Raw genomic sequence first — 14,543 nt, forward strand, 5'->3', positions numbered from 1 at the left:
GCGCCTTGCTTTTCAACACTGTTCGGCAATAAGATATTAAGCTTATTTGAGAAAGAACGCCAATGCTCAATTTTTGCAAGAAAATTAAAAAAAAAATGTTGAAAATAATGTTTCAACCATAAAAGGCTGGTGCCCATGCCTCGCTCTCGTAGCTGTAGTGCCAAGTCCCAACATTCCCAACAGATGGCGCTCCAGCAGTGCAAAGGTGGGAGAATTGAACTCTGCAAACCTCCAATGGATGGACCGAGACAAAAGGCAAACAGTGTGAGAGGAGGGCAGATAAGACAGGAGAGGCAATTACGTGGTGGAAGACCGGTCTTTCAACGACATTTGTGGCGCAATATTTCATTCCAGTATCAGAAAAAAAAGTCGTTTAGAATTTAAAGGGACCCTGCAACACTGTGAGCAGTACAAGTAAACCTGCGCGACGTTTAGATCACATGGCCAGGAATAGCCGAGCCAAATATTACCCGTGCACGTGAAGCGGTGAGCGCGAAAATAGCTGTGAAAGACGCGGAAAAACCAACAGCGTTCTCCTCATTATGCACCCCTGACATGGCCTAAACGACGTCATTGCGGCCATGGCTGTTCTTCTGGCTGTCGCTGGTCAACTTCCCGGCTTATTCGCCGCCGTTATCGGCACTGCCTGGGCCTGTACACACAGTTCTGGCATTTTTGTGTTTTGAGTACACGCGGAGTTTCAGTGACGAACTCAATACTCCCTTTCAACGAGACCACTTGACAACAAACGTTTGTTTCAAAAATGCCCCACCAGCCCGAGCGCGCACTTGCGAGGCCCGCTTTTTTGTGGCACAAGACAGGAAATAGACCCCTCCACGTTGTGGAGAAAAGGAGAAAACTCGCCGGCCTACAATATATTGAAGGCCTTTGAGGAAACGCTGTGAGTCGCCCCCCCCTCTCCGCGAGAGAGCACGCAGCTAGCGTCACACTGTCCGCGGTCAAGTGTCGAGAGGGAAAAATTATGCGCGATTTCTCATTGCACGTAGTTTCGGTGATGGTGAACGGATTTTCAGAATTCTTGCGGGACGAGATTGCTGGGACAATAGACTTTACCCCAAAATATTCCTAGCAGTCGATGGAAAGTGCTACAGGGCCCCTTTAATGACCGTCACCCACAGGCATTTGCCGTCCCTATACACACAGATCCAATCGGCAAATCTAGTGGTTCTAGCCATTTGAATTCAAGACTGCAAGCAAGGAGACAACAGGCCAGGCAGTTGCTGTAAGATGAGGGGCATTCTTTTTAATTCCAAGCACTACAGTTGGAAGTGTGGACTCACTCCGTTACAGGACGACCTCGAGGTATGGTACAAATGATGTTTTTTTTTTCTTTCGGCAGTAGTTGTAGTGTGCTTCCTGTACACGCTTTTATAAATATCTCTAAAAATGAAAAACACATCATCAACAACAAACCGCTCAACATGCAACAGCTTCGGTGCTCCTTTTACAAAGAAATTCCAAAAGGGAAGAAAAAAATGGAAGAGAAAAAAGAAAGTGTAGACACAAAGTAGAGGGGGTAATTCCATCACGCCTTCATCTTTTTTGTATAAATTCACCCCAGTCCTCACATCACAATCCCGCTTCCAGAAACGTGCACAATCTTTGTCATGGCTTTGTAAAATATGAACAAAATGTCACTGCGCTTTTGCACACGCAAAAAAAGGAACGCTCTCCAACAAACGCATCCAACATGCCTCGGAAAGTAAAAAATATGTCGTCAGCTTCACCTCCACAGTGCCTACTACATTACGGCTGGACAGCAGGCAAACATTTCTACCTTTTCAAATCTAATTGTTTGTACGTCCTCTTTTACACCCATTTACCGAGTGCATAAAGTCCTTCCCTTTCTGAATAAAAAGCAATACTGCCAGATATCTGTACCTCAACTATTGTTACAAGCAGATCAGGTCAAACGCGGTTTCTCCCAAGAAAATTCACATCGAGCGTGTTATTTATGGCTGCAAATGGTGCTGTAGCATAAAACAACTCTTTTGATGAGACAAAAAAGAAAAAAAAATTCATACTCAGGTTTACCAGAATAACAAAATTTGACTGAGAACCCATTCCTTTGCCAACCAATTCTTTTAGATCTAACCCATCGCAAGGGCAATACAGCGTGTCCTCCATAGCTTCATAGACGTTTATAAGCGCTACAACACACTTTACCCCTCTGATGCAGAAACGCTGAACGTACATTAAAAACTACAAATCTGGCCTGCATTGTCAGTGCTCCATTCAACACTCTCTCAACGGGTTAACCAACAGACGTTTTCTCGAAGGCTATGTGGTTGGGCATGATGGAGGGGGAGGGGGGGGACTATAAAAAGCTTGCATCCAAGCCTCACTCAACTGGAAATCATTAAGGCGCACGTTAAAGATCCCCAGGTGGTCAAAATTAATCCAGAGCCCTCCACTACGGCGCACCTCATCGCCTGCGTCGCGTTGGCGCGTTAAACCCTGCAATCAATCAATCAAATCAACTGGAAATCATTTCGTTTCACACATCTGAGCAGCTAAACTGCGCATTCCTTGATTGATGCTCGTGAAGCAAGCCCTTTTTGAACATGCACACTCTGCTGATCAACAGTGATAGCACTAGTTGGAGCAGGAACACAATTACCATGAAATGATTCCCTCTATCTTCCACAATCAAAAAAGCACAAAAGAAATGTTCTTAACTGCAAACAAAAGCATCTCGCAGTCATAATGTTACTGCTGTAACAGCTTTCCTAAAATGCTAGAGGAGATGAGAGCTTGAAAACCTAGTTTCCACACTAACAAATCTTCTGAAAAAAAAAATAATAAATTTAAAAGGTTTCGCACGCTGAGGGGTTTCGCACACCTCGTAGCTGGGCTACAAGGTGTGCCATAGTGGAGAGCTCGAAACTGAGACCACTTGGCAATCTTTATTTTAACACTCAAATCTCGATAATTAAGCATTGTTTTTCAACACCATTAGAGAAATAAACAAGTTTTTTGGTGAACACTGCTGATGTTGAGGTCTTTTGTCCCATCTAAAAAGGTGTCACTGCTGCTCATTGAGGCCTTTTGCTCTGACAAAAATAAAGCCTTATGCCTTAGAAATGGCAAACAAAACTCGATTTCTTACCATTTTGATCATTTCAAACAGTGCCCACTTCACAACCACCCATAATTTGGAGAAACAAAGGAAGGACCTTACACATACTCGAAAAGTGTTAAACATCCCAATCGAAACCAAAACGCGTGGATTGGATTGGATTGGCAGGCATACGGCCATCTGCACAATGACGTGCCTCATCGAATTGGGCCACAAGACTCACTTAAACCAAGCCAACAAAACGTTTTGAACTCAATCAGCTTCTCTACTTTTTCGCACAGAGCCTGCACATGCCCTGTACGTAAGTAAAAACTAGTCTCGGGTGAATGACTCGAAGGCAGTAGACATCCCCAGCTGACTCACATTTGGTTTAAATTAACTGAGGCATGTGCGAGTCGTTCACCCTAAAGCAGCTGAACAAAAAAAAAAAAAAAGCACTTCCATGAATCAATGCAACTTGCAATAAAGGCAGTAGCCACTGTACCTGGATCAGGACACAATAAAGCCGTATAATAAAGTGTGTAATGGCATGCTAACTATGCGAACGACATAATGTATGCTTTGGCAGTTACTGTGGACATAAGACGACGGCAGGTAGTTGACCAGCAGCTGGAAATGGCAGGCTCTCTCTTGTTCTAAAAAATGTGCGAGCGTAAAAAAGCCAGAGCATCAACTACATGAACACATCAGGCATGGATGACAGGGCACAAAGGCATTACTGTGAAGCCAGACTTGGAAAACTAAAACTCAGGTACTTCGTTTGACTGACCCACGAGGCACGTTGCTCAATCCGATCCAATCCGATCCGCAGCCACACTGCAGTAGACACTGCGGAGGGAGGCGTCTTGCGCCACCACATGACAGGTGCCACACATCACTTCAGGCAAATCGGCTCCCACTGAACACACTTTTCAGAAGGGAGTCCGCCAACACCAAAAACACAATAGATGTCAACATTCTGCCGTGTTTCGCACAATTCTAGACAGCCGCTTTATCTCGAGCGACGTTTGCCCATCCCTCGCTCGACGCCACTCGTTTCGGCTCCGACGCCAGCGGAAACGCAAAATTAAGTTGGCCTGTACCGCCGACACAAAAACAGACTTCGGGGCAGTGAAAGGAGCACAAATGTGCGATCCTCGACGATCGTCCCTCTTTTCATTACGTTTCATTAACGCCCTCTGCCAAGACTTCCGGAGAAATTTGTACGACTTCACAACGGCATGTCGTCTACAACACTAGCGCTAAGGCTCGTACACAATAAAAAAGCCGTTGGCACGCAGGCGATGACGGGTGCTTAGGTTGCCGTGCTGCCCAGCAAATTACCAAAAACGAGAAGAAAAAAGATGAGAGAGGAGGAGCGCCCCGTACATACAATGCACATCTGCAAACACCAAGTTCCGTGCAGCGCCGCACAATGCAAGCCAGACCAACGCGACCCACTACTGTACACACCGATAAAACCTGGGTTAGCCTTTGGAAAATGCCCACAAAGGAAACGCCTCCGCGTTTAAAACAGTGCAGTGGGTATGGCTTCACGGAACAGGGGAGGGGGGGGACAAAAAAAAAGTGTACAGCGAGAGAGAGAGAGAGAAAATGAAGCTATTAAATAAGCGACGCTAGGTCACAATGCCCAGAATACACTTTCTGTCGCCCCCAAACCCCATGGCTAAAAGCGGGGGAAGATGAAACGCGCCAACACTTCTCACAACAACACACTCAGCAATCGCCATCAACAAACGCTCAACACATCGAGGCATAACACTTTCTCCGCGCGCGTACGGGATACAGGGTGACGCCACGCGACCACCTCGACACATCGCCATCTCCCAACATCCTCTTACGCAACTCTTACACCGTTCTCCTAAGTCTTCACACAGAGCTAGCAATCCAAAGCCTAATACCAAGAACTAGCTACAAAGGTATCCCCCTTCATTTCACACCACTGCAAGTTAAAAACAGAAAGCGGCAGTTCCCGTACCTCGTCCAGCGATAACGCCTTCTTGGCTCCCAAATTTCAGCATCAGACACGAGCAAACGCCAACTAGCCGGCGACAACTCGGCGTAGCACAAGCCGATTCCAAGCTAATCAAGTCGCCGACGATCGACGCTCGATCTGAGCATCAAACAACGTGCAATCGCGATGGAAAAATAGCTACTGCCTTCCAGCAACAGGTTCTTGCACAAGCAGAAATGCCTCGGAGTTCAGCAACGCGCAGTACACCCACAGCCATGCCCTATCTACGTATGCGCCGTTCTCAAGCAAAGCCGTTCAGGAAACAACTCGCCACAGTGACCAGCTCTTCAAAAGGCAAGGCCAGGGCAATACACTCTTTGCACTCTCTTCCTTCCGAGCTACCCGGATATTGAAAAAAAAAAGGAGGGGGGGGGGAGGGGGGGGAAACTCCAAAATAAAACCCGACTGGTTCTTGCTTAATAGGATACAATATTCCTATCCCACACACACACACGCTGCGCTGAAGGATGCTATGTACAACATACCGTGCCATTTCACCCGTGCCATCACCGAACCAACAATCCTGAGAAAAACCAGTCCCCAACATGCAGCAGCTATACACACTCGAAGGAGAGAGGGAAAACAGGCGCTCGTGCAAGACAAACAAACGGGGTGATCAAAAGTTGAAAGAAAAAAATGTTCAAAAATAGGGCTGCCTGCATCGGCAAAAACAAAACAAGCAGCATTCAGTCGGTCGCGTTTCTCGGGAATCGGTGCAGGACCAACAGTTGCATCCCGTTAACAAGGGCAAAATCTCGCTCACTCCCCTACTCCCGAAATGACGGCCAGGCGGTAAGTCGCACACGCCTGCGCGCGAGAAAAACGGAAGTTACAAAATTGTGGCACCGAAACAAACGCTACGAGCTACGCAAACAGTGGCAGTGTTCACTCTCTGGATGGCCCCGTCATCGTCGCCCCACACTCGGCCGCGGGGCCGCCAACAACAACGAAACAAAAGGAACCAAACGCCACGAGAACGAAAACTCGACCGGCAAGGAACTCCCTCTGCAGATGCAACGATTCACACACAATTTCTCACAATCAGACACAGCCGTAGTCGACGACACGTGCGCGCGCGACTGAAGCACGCCAAGCGAAAAAAGGCCTTTCCCGGGATTGAAGTCCAGTGCAAGCACGCCACAAAAACTCTCGCACGGGCGGAAAAGAGCGCAAAATAAAAGAAGAGGCCTCGCCCCGCATTCGAGCGAGGTAGAGTTGGGTGAGAACGAAAGGACAAACTCAACGCAAAATCATTCCAAAGGGCACTTGACAGTCGCTTCGCAAACACGCAGCCATGCTGAAGCATGTAGCTTCGGAAACCCGGCAGGAAAGAGAAGACCTCTCTGCGACAAGGTCCCTAGCGTTCGACGCTCGAGAATGCAGAACCAAAGATGTAGAGACTGGGGCAGCAGGTGCAACAACATTTACACACACAGACACGTGCAAACTCTGGCAGTGATTGCTTTTGCTTATGAAATGGAGCTGTCGGCCAAGCCGCACGCAGGAAAGCAACCAAGGGGGATTGGACAAATAAATAGGCACGGGACGGGCAAGCTAGCCTGCCGACAGCGAGAAGAGAGACGATGGACGACACTCACGCACGAAGGGACCAGACGCGAAACGGTGACAACAAGACACCCAGTTTCAGATACAAAATGTGCAGCGAAGGAAGCAGCTGGCCAACGCTTCTTGGTTTAAAAAAAAACAAAACGCCTGAGCGTGCTGTCGTCTGGTCAGCACGCCTCTTTTCTCCGATGGTGTAGGTTGTGGCCAAGCCTCTCTTGCGTTGCTGTGGCCAGTTTTCTTTCGAAGAGGTCATTATGCAATGTGAAAGAGAAAGATTCATTTGCAATGATTCACTAACACACGAATACTCACAGTCCAAGCAAAGAAAAAAGGAAAACGAAAAAAAAAAGGTTTACCACAGACAATTTCGCAAGGTTTCCTACGTTTGCCGTCTGCTTCCTTCTTTAAAAAATAGCAGTGAGACAAGGCAAGGACACACTTCCTTGCGTCATTGTATGTTACGCCAACACGCTGCGGGATACAGGTGGCGTGGCGGAAATGGAGACGCAAGAAAAGGAACAAAATAACACGGACCGAACAAAGTGGAGAATGCTACACTCACTTCCGCTGACTAGTTTTGTATGGAAACGATTTGGTGGCAGTGTTCTTTTTTAACCCTCCGTGAGCTCCAATGACGCAAGGCTCGGGTGGTATGCTTTGGTTGGGGGAGGGGAATTTGCGGGGGGAAAAAAAGTGTGGGAGGGGAGGACTAACTGGACAAAGTTCAATAAATTAAAACAAACAAGAACTAACACGACGCAAGTGTTGCAAGCCGGTTGAAGTACCGTGAGGAAAGAAAAAAAGATTGTAGAAAAATTTCTACTGACAGCGATGTCCTAACAAACAGGTCTCAAAATCGAAACAATGCACAAGCAACGCAGTTTGGGGCTTTGGAAATCTGACAGAACTTACGTACGCCACAAAGCAATGCGTTAACAAAGAGACAATTTCTGCGGTTTACGATGGACATGTTAAGCAGCTAGGCATTCGAGGAACTCAATTTGAAGGGAAAGAAAAGCTTTGGTGCCCGCCTCTCGCTTTGCATTTTCTTCGTCCAACGATGCGGCAAACATGCCCGGAAAAGAGAGAAAAAAACAAAAAGAAAAGTCTAAAGGACACCACCCACACTTTTCAAGCCAGTGCCCCTTAAACATTTAACAAGGAGACAACCATTGGAAAACAAGACGGACAACAATGTTTTCATGCAGCGATTAGTATAAACCTCATTCCCGCGAAACTTTACTCAAGCAAAGTTTTTCGTTTCTATACCCCTCGTAGCTACTGTACTTCGCACCAAAGAACCAATATAGGATGCCGTTACAGAACAAAAGTTGGCAGCTAGGTAGCTTGCATTCGTGAAGATGGGCAATACCCATGTCCAGGACTCTGTCATATCCGCAATTGTCACTTTCGTCACAACTCTGTCACATTCCCTCAAGAAAACGCCGCTTTTGATAGCAATTTTTTCTTCCGATCTTCCAACGGCTTGCAAGCAGTGGCAAAGCAGGGGACGCATTCCCCTCCCCCGTCGAACAGAAGAAAACAAGAGAGAAGAACGCAGAGAAACGCCTCTTGCGAGACCACAGCCCGAGACGCGTGCAAAACGCTTCTTCCCCGGTTCTGTCACCCCAAACCGCCGGTTCGTCACCTCAGCACAAAGGAAGAAAACAATATTCAACTACGACAACAACAAAACAGGAAAACCGTGATTCGAGGCTCGTCCGAGCATGCACACACGCGCACCAAGCGGCACAGCATATCAGGCATCGACCAAAGTGTGTCCCGCCAGGGGTGCGCTCGTCGCGTCGTCGTCATCGTCGTCGTCGTTGCCGCCGGGCGCCATGGCAGTGTGGCGGTGGTGGTGAGAATCTCGTCGTTTCCGCTTTCGGGTTGAGCCCCGGCGGTGCCGACGTCAAGTCAGGTAGTGTTGAGCGTGCACTGGGTGAAAAAAAAGCGAAAAACGCGCGCCACGCCGTCAGCCACACAGCTCAACCGAAGGGACGACTTTTGGCGTGTCCACCGCTTTAACTCGGTCTCCGCAGAGCACCGAGGTTCCGGCAAGCCTTTTGCGCAAAACAGACACCCACAACTGCAAATCCCCCTTTTTTTTCTCAGTTTTTCTTTTTTTTTTCCACAGATGCTAAAGATGTCAAAATGCGTCCCGTGTTAAAGCTGCCCGAAGTGTGCCTTGGTTCCAGAAGTCAAAATGAAACCACCCTTTTTCTACGCAGCGATAATTGTAGGAACAAGGGGTGGGTTGAAACAACGTTTGCAAACTGTGAAATGTCCTTACTCTTCATCCGTGTGCGTTGGCCATCTCAACCGTTACCGAAAAATGACCAACTCAAGCTCTGTTCCAGTGCATCAAAGAAAATATCTTCAGTGCAAAGAAAGACTGAAAAAAAATGCAAATTTTACCCTCCTCCATAATTATAGCTTGCATAGGTGCAATGATTAACGACACGAAAAGAGTCTCGCCAAAAGTGCGCCACACATTTCCTTTGGCAGAAAAGACAAAAAGTTCCATTTCCACAAGCTAGCTGAATTCAGTGAGGATGATGCTGTTACGGACTCTAAAAAAGGCTGCATTGCACAAAAGCAAAGAGTGGACCAGGCTTTGGCTAACTCACCCTTAACAAAAAATCACGTTGCGAGTAGCAACAGAGCTGCTTGGACACTACCACACCAGTTGGTTATTTGTCGTCCAAGCACTCTCAAATAGCCTTCACTTTTACTTTGCTTTTTCAAGTAGTTTCAAGCAACACTGCATCTAAGATTTTGCACTATGCCAGCCCAATGTAGACGTTGGATCCCTCCGGAGGATGCCAGTGTGAGAGCAATAGCAGCGAAAAACTCAATAGCTCTTTAAACATCCGCTACGCAAAGAGACTGCAAACGGCCTTTAGTTCATCTCTCAGCACATTTACAAGGACGGAGCAAAACCTTAACACTGCACCTCATAGTGCAGACAAAACACTACATCTGGTGTCCCAGAAATACGACTTCGGCCAATTTCGTACAAGCGCTCCTGGTGCAAGCCCTCCGTGGCCACGCGCAGTGCTTAGAGAGAGAGAGAGCCGTGGCTCAGTCTGCGGGGGGGGGCGCCTCCTCACCGGGATGGGGCATCTTGTGGGACGGCAGCCCCGGCGGGTGTGGGGCGGCATAGTGGGAGACTCGCTGGGCCGACTCCATGGGGGGCATCGCGTACGGCCCCGTGGCGTAAGGGGGCGGGGCCAGGTGGGGGCGAGGCCTGTGCTGGGAGGACTCCGCCCCCGCGGTGTGCTGCGTGGGGTGGCCCGTGGGGGGTGTGGCCAGCAGGTTGGGCGGGGGCACGGCAAAGTTACACGGGGGCGGGGCCAGGGGGGAGGGGCCGAGGAACGGGGGCGGGATCGAGGTGTCCGGCAGCACCAGCTGCGAGGGGTTGTACACGGGTGTGCCGCGGGGCGGGGGTGGCGGTGGGGGCATGTTGAACGGGGGCGGCACCGACACGTTAGGCACGAGCGGAGGTGGCAGGGAGCAGTGCGGCGGGGGCGGGGGTGGGGGTGGTGGGGCTGCCATCTGCGGGGTCAGCGGGGGAGGCATCGGAGGTGGGGCCAGGCTCGACGAGGTGACAAGCATCAGGGGCGCCTGGGGTCGTACTGGCGAATCCACGGTAGCGGCACTGCTGTACGGCACCGACGAGTAGGAGGCCGACTCCGAGCGGAGCGACACAGCGGGCTCCTTGGCCCAGTCCCAGAGGCTGTCCTTGCCCGCGAGCCCCACTGGCGCCACCTGCTGGTGCGGCTGGTCGGCGGAGGTGAGCGAGATGTCGCGCGTGCCCAGGCCGAGCTTGTTGTAGACTGTGTTGTCCAGTGGGGGCCGCGGCTCGTCGATGCTGGAGGTGCCACTGCGCGGCGTGGCACGGTCGGCGTCCGCGAGCTCGTCGTCGTCCTCGACAGGGCTGCCGGGCAGCGGGCTAGTCGAGCGGCTCCGCCGGCTGAAGGGGCTGTCCACACTGCTGATGGGGCTGTGCGGGGGCTCGTCAACGCCACCGCGGCAGTGCGGGGGGAGCGGGGCGGGCGACAGGGGCGTGCGGGGCGTGGCAGGCCGCTCGGGGGAGGCAGATGGAGTCCGCGGGGGCGTGTCCGGCGGAGTTCGCGGGCCCCGCCTCTTGGGCAGCGGAGAGCGCCCTGCCCCCACCCCGCTCCCCTTCTTGGAGGAGCCAGAAGAGAGCGCAGGAGGGCTCCGGTGCCTCTTGCGGGTTGGCGAGGGGGGGCCTGCGTTAACCGCCTTGATCTTGATGGACAGGCTCTCGAGCTGCGTGCCGCTCTCCCCTCCGCGCTCCTTCCGGTGAACCCTATCCACCACCCACTTCTTGTGCGGCTGCTGCTGCAGGGGCGCCTGCCGGGGGGCCTCGCAGTGCTCCGATGACGAGGACGACGACGAGGAAGACGACGAGGAGGCCGGGCCAGCGGCAGCAGGGTCCTTGCGCACGGTGGCCGCCGTCGGCTCGGGCTGGTTGGACGAGGCCAGCGCGACCAGCTTGTCGAAGCCGCTGCTCACGCGCGCCTGCCAGTGGTGGCGGCCGTGCGATGAGCCCTCGGGCCTCCGGGCCAGCGCCTCAGCCTTGATGGTGAACTTCTCTGTGGGTGGGGGGGCAAGACGGAGGGAATGCAGGAGGGATGGCAAAAACAGGAGCAAGTGGACGGGGAGGCAGGAGGCAGCGACACGCGGTCAGAGGCACAGGGTGAGACAGGGAGGTCAACAGCAAGGTCGGAAATGGTGGTAAAAGTAAAGCCAACACCCAAAACCAGAGCGCAACCGAACAAGTGCAAGGCAGCAGGGGAAGGTAAGAGGAAAGAAGCGACAAGGGCACACAGTCAGACAGATAGCCACGACAAGTACAAATGGGACAGTCGAGGCAGTTCACACCCATCACGTCCCTCTGCACACCCGTATCGAGAGAAGGGTTTCAACGAATTTAATTCAATTTCTTTTTCTTATATACAAACTCTGCTGGACGGCAACAAAGGAATATTAAAGTGGCTAAAGCTTTCTGAACATCCCTTGGCAACAAAAATTGCCCCAACCTGCCTGAGAGAGGATGACGGTTCCGCATAACTAGTGCCACACAAAGCATATGAAATGACCCCAACGAGACGAGTACAAAAACAAAAATGTGCAGTGCAAAAAAAAGAGCTTCCATGCAGTGCAATCTGCACCTTGCACATACACAAAAAGCTCTTCTTTTGGAAGCTATGCAGCACAAACATACACAGCAATTACAATTTCAAGACCACGTGATTGCAGACAGTACTGCTAAGCAGGGTGCCAACTTAGGTCCCCATTAAGAAAAACATTCCCACCATTTATTAGCCATGCGGAACCCCGAGTTCATGCAGGCACACTTTCAATAATCTGGTAACAGAAGGCACCTCAAACCGCTCTTTATTGAAGGTTACTTCCAAGCACTCGCACAGCTACATAGGCTTATCGCACACATTGAAACATCACAGCTTTGAGGTACTATGGGCTCTGCATTCACATCTGCGACTTGAATGGGCCCAACACACACCCACACACAAAGCTTTCACAGTGGAAGCATAGTCATAAAAGTAAGTGGCAAGCGAACGATGAACAAAAGCAAACAGTAAGGGAGCACGGGTTCCATGAAAACCAGTTTATTTGTACGAGTACTGGAGGAAGGGAGTCAGTGCAGTGCTTGAGCAGTTGAAGGCATCAGGTTGCATTCGATAGCAATCAGGCAGCACACCACCACAAAAACAGGGCCCTCAAAGCAGGCAACATCTGCACCCAGTGACCCCCCACATGCTCTTATCTTCACTAAACATTTCAGCACTGCTCATGCTGAAGCCATGTCTAAACTAGAATACAAGCTGCAGTAGGGTGCCTAGAAACTGTCGGCAGCTAGATTAAAAATGCCACTTCAAACAAGCATGACAAAGACAGTCGAGCAAAGTAATAGAGCGGAAGCACCGTGTACTTGCCCGCGGCCAGTGCCACACTAGGCGCACCGTTAGCAGGCAAGCAAGGCCAGACAAAGAAAAGAGAAGCAGGCTGCACAAAATGTCCCTTCTGTCCAATTCTGAAGTAAAACTACTCTCAGCTCACACCAAACCATAGCTTTGTGCACCAATTATTTAAACGCTGGGAGAGAACAAGCACCTTCTCCTCCGCCACCAAGTCCCCCACAGACAACGTGCTACGCCACCGCACCCGACCACCAAGCCCAGTGCTGCTGCGCCGTGCAGATGAGCGGGGCTTCATAGCACTCACCTTCGACGTCCACCCCCGTCTCGGACTTCATGCGTATGCAGACGGTCTTGTCGCCCAGTCCCAGTGGAGGAACCCTGCTCGCCTCGGCCGCCGCCGCCGCGTCCGCGCTGCTGCGCAGCTTGTGAGGCGAGTGTTTCCGCTTGAGCTTCCGCGATGCCCTGTCTTCCCGCTTGGGGCTGTAGCCGTTCCGCGAAGCCAGAAGGCTGCCCAGGTTCAAGATGAGCCCGTTGGACGGTTTCGGCACCGTCGCCGGCGGGGCCGCCTCCTCGCTCTCGGACTTCTTCTTGACCTGCTGTGGAGGTGGTGGAGAGGGCGACTTGGGCAGGGGCGGGCGGCGGCGGCGGCGGAGGTGGTGGTGGAGGGGGAGGGCTCGCTTCCCGCTTCCGGGGCGACTTCCTGTGCTTGGACTTGGACGGCGAGCTGCTCTTGCGTGACGACAGGTGGCTGCTGCTGCTGCCGCCCGCGGGCGGCGTGTCTTCCACGGGGGGTCTTTGGCGTCGGAGGCAACTGTTCGTCCGGGACAGAGCAGCGGTCCGGCGAAGCTGCCGTTGCGACAGCCCGCAGTGGCAACGGTGGCGGAGTACTGTGGCAGCTCGGCTGTTTGGTCGGGGACTTTTCCCTGCTCACGAGCGGCATGTCCGTCGTCGTAGTCTTCGCTGCTGCCGCTGACGACGCCATCGGTGGCGTGGCTTCCGTGTGGTTCGGGCCCGGCATACGCCCGGTGGCACTGCTCACTGGAACGTAGGCCATCGAGAAGCAGCTGGCGTCGACAATGTCTTTGCCGCTACTCCGAATGACGGGGGGCCGCGACGACCTATCGGGAGGGGCTTCCTCCCTCGTTGAAATCGCTGGTGCCACCTTAGGGGGCACACAGCTGGCGGCACTTTTCTCCCTGGGGCTCTTCTCCTTCTGGGAAGCACTAGACGTACCACTGGGTAGAACACTCTCGGGTTGGCCACGATCCGAGACTGGGCTCGGAGATTCGGCAGTGGCGGGCAGCGTTTCCCGCAGAGCCGCCTTTGACGGCGTCGCAGGCCAGGTGGGTGTACTAACCGGCAACGCCTGCGGCCCGAGTTTTGGTGGCGGCGGAGTCGTGGGGCGTGCTTGCTCTGTCGGTTTGACGTCGTCCGGCTGTGGTGAGGGTTCGGAGGAGACAATGTCGGGGACGGGTCCTGCAAGCGAGGCAGGCGACGACGCCTGCTGCTGCTGCTGCTGCTGCTGCTGCACGGTGGTGAAAGGCGAGGCTAGCGCAGGCGGCCTCCGAGGCGAGACCAGCGTGCGCTCCAGGGCGTGTACTTCCCCTTCCAGCTTCTGCACCTTGCTGTGGAGCTTTCGCCGCTGGGACAGCGTGCTGGTGATCTCGCGCAGGATGTGCTCGTGCGAGAATTGGCTCAGCTCCTGCACAGGACGGGCACACGCGCAGCAGTGAGTGTGACGCACTTGGAAAGGACTCTCACTGGGCAATGAACGTCTCTCTCTCTCTCTCTCTCTCTCTCTCTCTCTCTCTCTCTCTCTCTCTCTCTCTCTCTCTCTCTCTCTCTCTCTCTCTCTCTCTCTCTCTCTCTCTCTCTCTCTCTCTCTCTCTCT

The 14,543-nt window shown here is 52.2% G+C and overlaps 1 protein-coding gene across 1 annotated transcript in view; it reads right to left on the minus strand.

The window, feature by feature from the left end:
* Window positions 1–1,238: 1,238 nt before the first annotated feature.
* Window positions 1,239–14,543, minus strand: part of Gpp (DOT1 like histone lysine methyltransferase grappa) — a gene marked incomplete in the record, with an annotated part of 66,841 nt that continues 53,536 nt past the window's right edge. Inside the window, 5 exon segments of the mRNA XM_077692707.1 lie at window positions 1,239–8,618; window positions 9,794–11,302; window positions 12,957–13,278; window positions 13,280–13,441; window positions 13,443–14,354. Of these exon segments, the coding sequence (XP_077548833.1) occupies window positions 8,593–8,618; window positions 9,794–11,302; window positions 12,957–13,278; window positions 13,280–13,441; window positions 13,443–14,354 (2,931 nt within the window).

This window comes from Haemaphysalis longicornis, unplaced genomic scaffold, assembly GCF_048455015.1.
Source record: "Haemaphysalis longicornis isolate Haplotype H1 unplaced genomic scaffold, Haemaphysalis longicornis Haplotype H1 scaffold_12, whole genome shotgun sequence".
Classification (NCBI taxonomy): Eukaryota; Metazoa; Arthropoda; class Arachnida; order Ixodida; family Ixodidae; genus Haemaphysalis; species Haemaphysalis longicornis.